General features: G+C 45.0%; 1 protein-coding gene across 2 annotated transcripts in view; it reads right to left on the bottom strand.

The window, feature by feature from the left end:
• LOC108314525 (voltage-dependent calcium channel subunit alpha-2/delta-3) overlaps positions 1 to 12213 on the bottom strand; it is an 823636-nt gene that overhangs the window by 75394 nt on the left and 736029 nt on the right. For both annotated transcript variants that reach the window (XM_017543458.2, XM_037743848.1), the window contains one exon: positions 10601 to 10671. In XM_017543458.2, the coding sequence (XP_017398947.2) occupies positions 10601 to 10671 (71 nt within the window). The remainder of the gene's footprint in view (positions 1 to 10600; positions 10672 to 12213) is intronic.

The raw sequence follows: 12213 nt of genomic DNA, 5'->3' as shown, positions 1-12213 counted from the left end.
GAACTTCAATTTTTTTTTTTTTTTTTTTTTTGAGATGGGGTGTTATTCTGTCACCAATGCTTCAGTGCAGTGGCATGATCATAGCTCACTGCAGCCTCTAACTCCTCAGTTCAAGCGATCCTCCTGCCTCAGCCTCCTGGATACCTAGGACAACAGGTACATGCCACCACACCTAGCTAATTTTTTTATTTTGTAGATATGAGGTCTCACACTATGTTGCCCAAGCTGGTCTTGAACTCCTGAGCTCAAGCAATCCTCCCACCTTGGCCTCCCAAAGCACTGCGATTATAGGCATCAGTCACTGAGCTAGGCCAAAGTAAATTTTTATATGTGATGATACCTTGACATCTCAGCTCCCATCTGCAATATTTCATTGGTCTGGGATGGGGATCTGGTATAGTTATTTTTTAAGCTCCCCCAGGAATTATAATAGGCAAACAGGTTTGAAAGCCATGATTTTAGAATGTGATATACCTCACTTGCATTTTCTTGTATTTGTTTCTTCCCCTCTCAACTGTTAGTAACTTGGAGGCAAGAACTGAACTTTAAAACCCAGACACGTCCTCCCAGGGCCTAGTACCAATCTGGACATATTCAGGGGTACTTTCAGGACTCACTAAATAGGAGGTGCCACCTGTAAACCTCAAGGATGAAAAGAGCTTCCCACTGTCTTGAAGAGCAACACTGATTTGATAAATAAGTGTGAGTGCACCAGAGCCGAGAAAAAAAAGAGTCCTCTGAAAGAAGGTGGCCTGAGGAGACCAACAACCTTCCAGCATCAAGACAGTCCCTGTCCCCACTCAGAGCAGAAGCTGCTCTACCAACGGCATTTGCTTTGCTCCTGGGGCAAGGGATCAAATTCATGGGTGCCCACTAAACGCGCCTAGCTGCCAGCTGCTTTGTCCATTCACATAGCCCCTTCCATGAAAATTAGCTTCACTTGTCAAACTAAAAGGGAAAATGGAATCACAATTAATTCCATATAGAAAATATTAAATTTCTTTTGCCTCCTTAGAAGGAAAAAGCTGAATTCTGCTTTGGGAATAAGTTAATGCAAAACCCATTTGAAGCAAGAGAGCTGATTCTGGGGGAGCGTCCTTGGGCTCTGACACATTTGTGAAGCCAGGTCTATATTTCACAGCAACGGCACCACAGTGATGCCTGCACTACACCTGGCACAGTGTGGGGCACGTCACTGAGGCTTAATAGACGTCAGTGCCTCTGAGTGTTGGTATTGCTGCTGTCATGATTATTATTAGTAAAACCCAACAGGTGTTATTGAGTGTTCCTACTCTCATTGTCTGGGGTCAGGCAGGCACATGGAGAGGTGGTTAGAGGGTGGCTATGACCATGTGTGTTCAGGACTGCATTGGGCATGTGGGGGTGGGGGAGACACTAAGAGCTATGAATACAGCCCCACTGCTCAAGGATTTCCAAAGTGGTTATCAGAGGAAGCCAGAGGGCTCGTATGGTTTGAAGCAAACTGGGACATGCTGGATATGGTAGAGATTATCAATAGTTTTCCAATATCTCTTCTCCTCTTTTGGTGAGCAGAACTCTGACTTTTCAACATGCACATTTCCTGGGTTCTTTTGTAGTGAGGTGAGGCCACGTGCATAAGCAGAAGTATAGTATGGGAGACTGCTTAACATATTAAAGAGCTTATTTAAAGCATTTCTTAAAAGAAATATTAATGAAGTAATTGGAAACTTGGCCTTTTGGAGCTTTTGGACCTCCCTGAACTCCTCTTTTGCAATCCTGAATTGCAGATGTGATGGCTGGGGCTCAGCAACTACATTGAACCATGAGGTAACCTTGAGCTTAAAAGCCATCTTGGAGAAAGGTGGAAGAAAAAGTTGTGGTCCTGGGTCTGTAACATGAAGGTCCCAAATTTGTATTTTCAGACTTCCTTACCATAAGAGAAGGAAAAAACCTCTTATGTTCATTAAGTCCCTGTTAATTTGGATTTTTCTGTTATTTGTAGCTGGACCAAGTCCTAAGTAATATACTGGACTCCAAGTTTGACTAAAAGACGTTTTTTGGCCAGGTGAAGTGGTTCACATATGTAATCTCAGCACTTTGGGAGGCTGAGGCAGGCAGATCACCAGAGGTCAGGAGTTCGAGACCAGCCTAAGCAACATGGCAAAACCCTGTTCTACTAAAAATACAAGAATCAACTGGGTGTGGTGGTGGGCACCTGTAATCCCAGCTACTCAGGAGATGGAGGCAGAGGTTGAAGTGAGCCAACATCACACTACTGCACTCTAGCCTGAGTGACAAGAGCAAAACTCCATCTAAAAAAAACAAGAATGAAAGAATGACTTTGTTTGACTATCTCTTAAGGCAGAACAAAGATGAATGTAAAAAGAAAAAGCTTTGTAGAAAGTTTGCTAGTCTGCTCCAACTATGGAGAAAACATGAATGGTGATCAGAACATGCTCTGAAATCTGACATGAGTTCAAAATCCATCTTCTCTCTCATGCCTGTGGGAGAGCTTGGCAAGCTGCTGGGAGCCTCCACTTCTAGTCTCTTATTTGTCGAACGCAAATAATAATAGTAGTTACTTCATGGGACTGTGATGGGGAGTAAATAAGGTAATGCATGTTAACCTCATGGAAGAATGCCTTGCCCACAGTTAGCATTCAATCAGTGAGACAGACTGCATGGTAATGGAGATGAGCGCAGTTGCTGTTATTGCTGTTATTGGGGATACTCAAGCAGCAGCTTTCAAATTTTAAAGAGTGGCCTGTTGGAAACTCCATGTCCTTGCATTCCAGAACGTTTGGCCCAGAAACACTTTTGTCCAAGCCAATCTGTCTACTTGTTCCCTTCAATGCCACCTCTGACAAAGCATACTTCTGTGGACATGGTCAGGTCAGCAGGAAGCCAAGAAGCCATTACAGTCATTACGCGGGTTGTTGAGTATCAGACATCAGCGGGGCCGTCGGCATTAAAGGCAAGCAGCCATCCAAACATAACAGAATTCTCCCTTAACACTCTACACTCCAAGGCCAGGGCACTCTCTGAAATGTAATGTGATTATCAAAGACAGGGAAAGCTCCCAGTCTCACCGTACAGAGACAGGAGTAGAAATTGCCTGGGTCTTGGATTCGACTTAGATGTGTCATCTTTTAGAAAGGTGATTTAAATAGCAGAAGCTGCCACCACAGGGAATTCCAAACAAGCCAGCCATGTTAATGAGTATTTGCGGGGTGCAGTGACAAGGACATTTTCCAGATCCCAAAGGGAAAATATGAATGGACGTGGAGGGGTAAAAGCTCAAGTGTGTTATACCAAGCACAGCAGAAAAACAAACAAGAAAAACCAAGCAAAACACACACACACACACACACACACACACACACACACACACACACGCCCCAGCAGTCGCAACCAAAACAAAAAGAGAGAGGGACAGATAACACAACGGCCATGAAAGAGAAGTACTATTGGCAGCTCAAAAGCAAACACAAAAACAAATTATTTGAAAGCAGTCCATTCCCAGCAAGCCAAGGGCCAGGTGTGCTCCCTTGGTCTTTCTGGTCTCGAGCAGAATCACACAGACAAGGAACAAGGGAAGAGCCTTTGACCTTTCCAGAAACCACAAGGAAAAGCAAAACACCCAGGGCAAACCCTCAGTTCTGTATATTTGATAACAGCCACATTTTCATCCTTCAGTGAAGATTTCTTTCTTTTCCTGTTTTTTGAATGCTATTCCTTTTTCCTTGGGCTCCATGTTGAATTCATTTCAACTTTCCCTTCAGTCTCCCTGGCTCAAGTGTCCTAAAAGGCACGTCTGTCCAGGTTGGAGCCCAGCTCCACGGAACTCAGGTGACATGTATTACATTACTTACGGGGGAATGAAGGAGAGGAATTGGAAAAGTGTGGAAGAGCCTTTGTTTTTCACGTCTTACTAGCAATCTACTAAGTATTTTGCTGGAGCAAGGTGCCCTACCTGAGTTTAACTCAGAGAGTTATTCTTGCTGTCTATATGCTTAGTGTTTTGCCACAGCATACTAGTTCGAGTGCCCCCCAGGGCCTCTGAGAGAGTAAAGTGCTGATACAGTTTGGATCTGTCCCCACACAAATCTCCTGTTTAACTGTAATCCCCAGTGCTGGAGGTGGAGCCTGGTGGGAAGTGATTGGATCATGGGGGCAGATGTCCCCCTTTGGTGCTGCTCTTGTGATAATGAGTGAGTGCTCATGAGGTCTCATTGTTTAAAAGTGTGTAGCACATCCCCTCCTCCCTCTTCCTCCTGCTTCCCCTTCACTATCCACCAGGATTGTAAGTTTCCTGAGGCCTCCCCAGCCATGCTTCCTGTACAGTCTGTGGAACCTTGAGTCAATTAAATCTCATTTCTTTGCAAATTGCCCAGTCTCAGGTATTTCTTTTTTCTTTCTTTTTCCTGTTGTTCAGGTATTTCTTTATAGCAGTGTGAGAACGGACTAATATAAGCACCATCAAGGCACTGAAGGTGGGGGCCCCTCCCTTCACACCCTAAGGGAAGGATGCAGGAACAAAAATGTAATCCAAGAAGTAGATCTCAGAAAGATAGGCTGGGGGGCTCTTCCCTCTAGGAAGAGATGGATTCAGACATTGCTTAGAAGTCTAAAAAGAGGAGGAAGGACAGAGGAAACAGAGGGAGGTAGAAGTCCTGGATCAGAGAGGACCCTCTGCTTTGTGATACCATCCATTTGTGCCAGCTGATTGTGATCTGCAGGGATCTCCTCCTGGTCACAGTGGAATACATCCAGATAGGAGACTGAGTGCCCATGCTGGGGGGCGGGGGACAGGCTGTAGGCACATGTGTATCTTCAAGCTGGGGACACCTCAGTTATTCACATATTATTCCATTTATCTGTCACTTGTAGATATATGAATAATTATTTTAGTCCTATTTTGCTGCAATCAGACGACTCCTAGGAGCATAGCAGCTAGATTGGTACCGTGTTTTAACCTGGTATCTTGATGCTGGCTGCACATGAGAATCACAGAGAAGCTTTTAAAGAACACAGGTGCCTGGGCTCCAACTCCAAACCAACTTCATGTAAGTTTCTTGGGCTGAAGCTTAAACTTAGGAGTATTTTTAAAGGTCCCCAGGAGACGCTAACACACAAGAGAGTTCAAGTCCATGAATCTACCCCAACACTGTGCTATAAAGGTAACTGCTACGCAGTAACTATCCTTTGGGGATTATTAGTGATAAAATAAGACAAACAAAACAAAACAGGAGAAAATTAGAAAATAAGAACTCAGACCTATGAAACTCAACTCAAAAGGTAATCTTATCTCCTGTTTGCAATTTAAAAAGCATTTTAATATATTTTAGTTAACTCTCCGAAAATCCACTGAGGTCCCTATTTTGGTGAAGAAATTGAGGATCAGAAAGGCTGAAGACACTGTCCATGGCCACACAGTGGAGAATCTCGTGCTCAACCTGATGCCTTCTTTTTTTTTTTTTTTTTTTTTTTTTGAGACAGAGTTTTGCTCTTGTTGCCCAGGCTGGAGTGCAATGGCGCAATCTCGGCTCACCACAACCTCCGTCTCCTGGGTTCAGGCAATTTTCCTGCCTCAGCCTCCTGAGTAGCTGGGACTACAGGCACACGCCACCATGCCCAGCTAATTTTTTGTAGTTTTAGTAGAGCCGGGGTTTCACCATGTTGACCAGGATGGTCTCGATTTCTTGACCTCGTGATCCACCCGCCTCGGCCTCCCAAAATGCTGGGATTACAGGCTTGAGCCACCGCGCCCGGCCTCAACCTGATGTCAAGTCCAGAGCATCACAAAGGCCCTATAAGGAACCTTGAAAAAAGAAGACTCCTATGGCAGGCTGTATTTTTCCCCTTTTCCCTAGATACATGACAATACTGAGTTTGCATCACCAGGGATAAACAAATTCTAATCAAAGAATTTTGAGGCTAAATTTTCTCTTAATAGTTGCAAGAGGCAGGGCATAGTGGCTCACACCTGTAATCCCAGCACTTTGAGAGACCAAAGTGGAGGGATGACCTGAGGTCAGGAGTTTGAGACCAGCCTAGCCTATATGATGAAACCCCACCTCTACTAAAAATGCAAAAATTAGGCGGGCAACATGGTGTGTGCCTGTAATCCCAGCTACTCAGGAAGCTAAGACAGGAAAATCACTTGAACCCAGGAGACAGAGATTGCAGTGAGCCAAGATCGTGCCACTGCACTCCAGCCTGGGTGGCAAAGAGAATCACAGCATGTGGATTTTAAGAACTACGAAAGCAAGACTTTTACTAGACATAAATGTGAGTGAAAAAGGAAAATGGTTAAGATGAAAAACCAGAAATGAATCACTACTCAGAGAGTCCACTCAGTTTCAGTGGTAAGAATGAAGACGTGTTTGAAGTTCTGTGTTTGAAACACAAAAAGTAGACCAGGCATATGGTATTGGATGAGAAAACAGCTGATGCCTGGGATCATGGCTTATGCTAACAATTTTTCAACTTCAGCTATAAGAAACCTGAGCATTCTTACCACTCAATTGGCCTCTTACCCTGAAAGTTCTGCTTGCCTGGATAAGACACAGCTGAGCCTATGCCTTCCTCAGCTAGCCCTCACCTCTGAAACACAACAGAAGGAAGCTTCCCACACAATGCTATTGTCCACAGAGCCAGGTAACAGGCAGAAGCTAGACAATTCTCGGTTTTCAGACTGTGGAACATTTGAATCCAGTGTTGTTACTCAGAGACTTGGGGCAAATTGTCAACCTTTCCAAGCCTCATTATTTCCAACTATAAAATGGGTGTATTTACACCCCGGGCTGGCTTCATGGGCCACAAAACCTATGTGACTGCACGCAAGCCCTGAGCTCAGAAGGGCCAGTGCTTGGTTTAATATTCCACTGCCAGCATCTTAAAATTCTTGACACTTGGCAGGGTGCAGTGGCTCATGCCTGTATCCCCAGCACTTTGGGAGGCCAAGCTGGGTGGATCATGAGGTCAGGAGTTCGAAGCCAGCGTGGCCAATATGGTGAAACCCTGTCTCTACTCAAAATACAAAAATTAACCAGACATGGTGGTTCAGAGGCTGAGGCAGGAAAATTGCTTGAACCTGGAAGGTGGTGGTTTCGGTGAGCCAAGACTGTGCCTCTGCACTCCAGCCTGGGTGACAGAGTGAGACTCCATCTCAAAAACAACAACAACAAAAAAAACCTCTTGACGCTTTTTGAACATGGGGCTCCGCATATTCATTTCGCACCCTGCAAATTGTGACTAGTTCTATTCTATGCCTGTCTCAGAATTCCTGAAAGGCCTGCAAAGAGGTAAGGACAACCCAAGCCTGGAGTCTGGTGGGTGCTCAGGGAAGGCGGCCATGATTATTACTGTCATGCTGCTGAAGCTATTGGTCTTTGAGTTGGCTCCTGGATACTAGGTCATATGTAAGCTGGCTAGATAGAGTCAGGTCAAAGAGTCAACTGAAGTGCCCAAAAGTGGTCGGTTTTGCCTCTTAGATTGTTTCACATGCTACTGTGAGACTTTCTCAGAATTATTTCAAGTTGTTAACTTGTTCACATAAATCAGTATTTTCCTTCTGCCTGGCACTGCAGACCCAAAGTGGATGTTCTTTCGCTCTGATGGCACTGTCAGGTAGAACAGCCAACAGGTCACGAGGTAAGTAGTCAGAATAATCATGGGAAAGGTTTACTGTCACCCAGGCAAGCATCGCCTTGCTTCCCTGGAGAGAGGCAGCAAAGACAGACCAAGGGAGAGAAGGAAAGGGGCGTTTATGAAGGGAGGTAGTGGAGGTAGTTGGAGCTCTGTCTTTCTGGAGAAGAAGGTTTGTGGAGCTCGTGTGCATGTAACTTCTTTCTTTGAGAAGGAGTCTCACTCTGTTGCCCAGGCTGGAGGGCAGTGGCATGCTCTCGGCTTATTGCAACCTCCACCTCCCAGGTTCAAGCAATTCTCTTGCCTCAGCCTCCCAAGTAGCTAGGATTACAGTCACATACCACCAAACTCAGCTAATTTTTGTATTTTTAGTAGACACAGGGTTTCACCTTGTTGGCCAGGCTGGTCTTGAAGTCCTGACCTCAAGTGATCTACCTACCTCAGCCTCCCAAAGTGCTGGGATTACAGGTGTGAGCCACTGTGCCCAGCCTGAAATTTGTTTCTTTAGGATTGGGTATAAGCCTATCAGATAAAGAAACTGAGGGCCACTCCAGTGCTGTCCAAGATGCTGAGATGAGTGGTCAGCACAGTGAACTGATCCCAAGTTTCACCTGGGCTAACCAAAGCAATGCAGCTTCATGTAACCCATGTTTGGGGGTGGGCTCAATTCAATATAGTGCATGACTTTTTACCCACAGTGCTGTCAGTTACAGCCAACTATATCTGTTCAATGCTTCTGAAATAAAGATCTTCTCTGAATGACAGGACTGTCAACCTGATGCTCTGAGCAAGCCCTGCATTCTGGGAAGGGCAAGGACCCAAATGTGTGATTTCAAGGACTATGGTCTTCCAACACTAGAGACTCATCATAAGGTGTCATGGGAAGCCTGCCAGGCAAGGTGTAAATGTAGATGAAGCGATACCTGGTGCCAAGTGGAAAGCAAATCCAAGACGGGGCAAAGATCTACAATGACAAAAATCACAGCTGCAGCTCACAACTAATCAAGCTCTTCATATATGCCAGGATCTATGCTAAGAACTTTATGCTTATTATAATCTCACTAGCTCTGACAGCAACCCTTGGAAGCAATTATTGTCATTGTCATTTTCCATGTAGAGAAGCCAGTGTTTGGAGAGGTAACCTGATTAAGTCAAGCAACTGGTAATGTCAGAGCCTAGATTTGACCCCAGTCTGTCCGACTCCAAAACTCAAACTCTCAATGTTCTACTGGCCCAACGAGGAGGGCCTTCAAAGAGGCCCAGGAGGTTTGTCAACTAGCTCCTGGATGACAGCAGCTGATGTAATAATTGAGTTTCTAGCCCTGCCATTTTCTCAATTATGTTGGCTACTCTTATAGTAAAAGAAAGTTCCAGATTCATGCCAACTGTACTTTCACCCACATGAAGGAGAAGACCAGAGGTTCAAAATTCTATTACAGCTTTTCTCTTTCTCCCACCAAACAGTTTGAAAGGAATATCCAAGAGGGAGAGGAAAAAAATAGGTTTGTTAAAGAAGTTGAAAAATGTGCTTTCAAATGAGAAACATGTGTGCGATTATTCTTCATCTTTTGTCTCCTCCCCCAACCCAGTTGAAAACAAGTTAACAGGATACAAATGCACACATCCACATAAAGATAGGAAAAGTCAGCGGTGCCCTGGATGGCAGGCCAGGAGCTGCCGCAGGAAGCTTGAAGAAGTCGTGGAAAACTCCACAGCCAAGGCAGCTCAGATCCAAGCAGAGTTTTCAAGCATGTGTACAACGACTCCTGGCGAAGAAGAAAACTGTACTTGAATTTTTTTTTTAAGGGAAAGGAGCAGGAGGGGACGATCTGCTACAGGCAGGCCTGAGAACCGGCAAGCGTGTCAGAGATGGAAGAAGTGCTGGTGCTAGGTCAGTTTTTTATATCATTTTTTTTTCCCTCCCTTCTGGCACAAATAAGCTATGGAATTTCAAAAACTGGGTCATCATTTTTGAATTCCCTGCTTTCAGCAAAGTGCTCAGTTGGTCTTGTTGACTGGCTTAAAAGTTTGATTTCCTGAGCTAACACTTCCTAGCCATTCAGCTGCAGGGGAGTAACAAACCAAGGGCCTGCCTACCTACTGGTCGCCAATGTGCAATGGATCTCTCAGGGAACTGGAGGGCCATCCTTGGATTCCCTGCCATTATATATTTAGCAGCATCAAATATGCCCATTAAAACACCACTTCAAGGGCTAACATTCTTCCTGGGAGGCCAAGGTAGGGGAGACAGCACAGACCCCAGGGAGACATTCTAACACGCTGATCTCATTGAGTGATGTCTTTACCCAGAAGTGCAGGTATTCCCAAGAGCGTGGCTGCTCTGCCCATGATGGACATGGGGCCATGAGGAAGCTGTTCTACACAAGCTTTATTCGGGGTCAGCGAGAGTTCTCACCCCTGGATGAGTAGTCGGTACCTGCCACTTATGGAATTTGGCATCATCTAGGTTTTCTTCCAGAAGCAGACTTAAACTTACCTCCATCAAGAGGGGGTTTTGAGAATTTTCACTTGATTTTCTAAAATGACATCAAGAAGTCTCTAAATATCACCTTTCATCCCTAAGTGCCAGAGTTCTAGGAAGCTTCCCAGGTTCATCAGCAGGAGACGAAATACACTCTACCCTTCTGGCCAGGTGAAAGCCTTTCCTAATTCTTCACAGTGACTTGCTTCAGACTGACACAATCATATCACAGTGCAGCCTCCTACTTCAATATTGGCCTCCAATAAACTCTCTGCTGGGTGAACAGGAAACTCATTGTGAGCTGAGTTTCTAAGCCCCTAACACTCAGGCAAGAGGCATCGAATTTCAGCAAGATCTTTTGGAGCATGAACACAAGTAAAAACCAGCTACGGGGTCAAGTCTGGGCTTGCTTTATTTGACCTTGGTTTGTTTTATTTTATTTAGGAAAACTTTTGGGGGGAATGCAATGGACCATAAAACCCTTACCTTTTAAAGGAGCCCATTGTTAGCAATTTGTTCATCACAGCTCCCTCGATCTCACCAAAAAAGTCTCCAGTCTATGGGGAAGAAGACATATGAGGAGGTGTAGATAAATAATGTGGCCAAACAGGAGAGAAGAAATGTAAAGGGACACAGTCTGTGTCTTGGAACTGAGAGGAGCAAAAGGCAGGTTTTCAGGAAAGTAGAAAAGGTTTTAACAGTCATGAGAAGTTATAGGATTACAAAGCAAACTAGTGAGCAGATGTGAACGCTTCCACAGTACATGGGAGGGGGTTGGGTAACTCATGCTGAATGCTGAAATTAAAACATGCACGCACACGCATGTGCACACACACATACTCCACTACCCTTGGATGGAGTAGGTAGTAATCTGCACATAATCCCTTGTGATTAAAAGACTACTCATATAGGCAGAAACAGGCTATGAGAGGGCTTCCTAAGCACTAATAAAAATAATTGTTTATAATTCCTGGATGACCTGTTTAGGGAAATATAGCAGTCCACTTCATCAGCCCTATAAATTTCCTGCAGTTGAGAATCCGTCCTTTCTCAGAATCACTTTCTGAGGATCACTTTCATTTTGTCATAGGCAGTTGACACATTGACCAAGAGTAAGACTATCCAGCCCCTTGAGGAGGCAGCATGGCCAATCAGACTTGTAATGGCCTTCCCCCACATCTGAGGCTGTCTGAAGGTCATTTGAAGCTTTGCAGTCATTCCACGCCACCAGGCTGATGTTTTTGTAAGTCTACTTCTTGGTGCTTGCCAAGATTTGTGAACTTTGAATGGTGGAATGAAGGATTAACATCCTCATGCATGCCCTCTTAACTTCTGGAGCCACTATCATGCAAGGTGTCCCGTGGGGGAGGGCGTATGAAGTGCATGGAACAGAGCCTGCAGCAACCGCCTTCTCTGCCAACATGCTGGAATGAGCCAGTGTTGCCCAGCAGAGAAGCCCCATCTCTGCTCTGGGTGCTCTGAAGATTTATAGCTTGTGAGTAGGTGGTGGAGGGCACTGCAATACGAATCCAAATTATATAAATTCCTTAGGCTTTGTATTAACTAAACCCCAATTCCATTGCAACTGAGTGACTTCAACCACACTCCTGGGAGTTTTCAGGCAGCAAGATATATACAAAAACTTTGGCAAAATGTACAGGGAGCTGAAAAGGAGGAAGAAGGAAACAGCATTTCTCTGACTGAATATGGAGCACTTCCTTTTTCACTACAGGGAAACTTGGATACTTTTGAAAACTCTATGGGCGTGTACTACTGCTAGGAGCAAGGACATTTGTATTTCGTGTGTATAAATATGCCAGTTTCAATGAAACTGGTTGTTAGATGGAGAAGAATTATCCTAATTGGGGCACAGGAAGTCAGACAACATCAAACAAGCCCAGGCCAAGCAGGCTGGCAGGCTCACTGGGTCTACTGCAGGCTTATTCCATGGAGAGACAGAGCAGGGAACCTGTAGTGGTCATGGCTGCTCATGGCTGAAACAGACTCACTCACTGTTTCCATCACTTGTTGGCTGGTCCGGGACTCACCCCTGGAAGACATCCACTGTATCCTTCCTGAGCCCTGGGATCATTCCTATC

Source organism: Cebus imitator, unplaced genomic scaffold (assembly GCF_001604975.1).
Source record: "Cebus imitator isolate Cc_AM_T3 unplaced genomic scaffold, Cebus_imitator-1.0 Scaffold8, whole genome shotgun sequence".
Classification (NCBI taxonomy): Eukaryota; Metazoa; Chordata; class Mammalia; order Primates; family Cebidae; genus Cebus; species Cebus imitator.
Note: the sequence above shows the minus strand (reverse complement) of the source record. Positions and strands in the feature narration are given on the sequence as shown.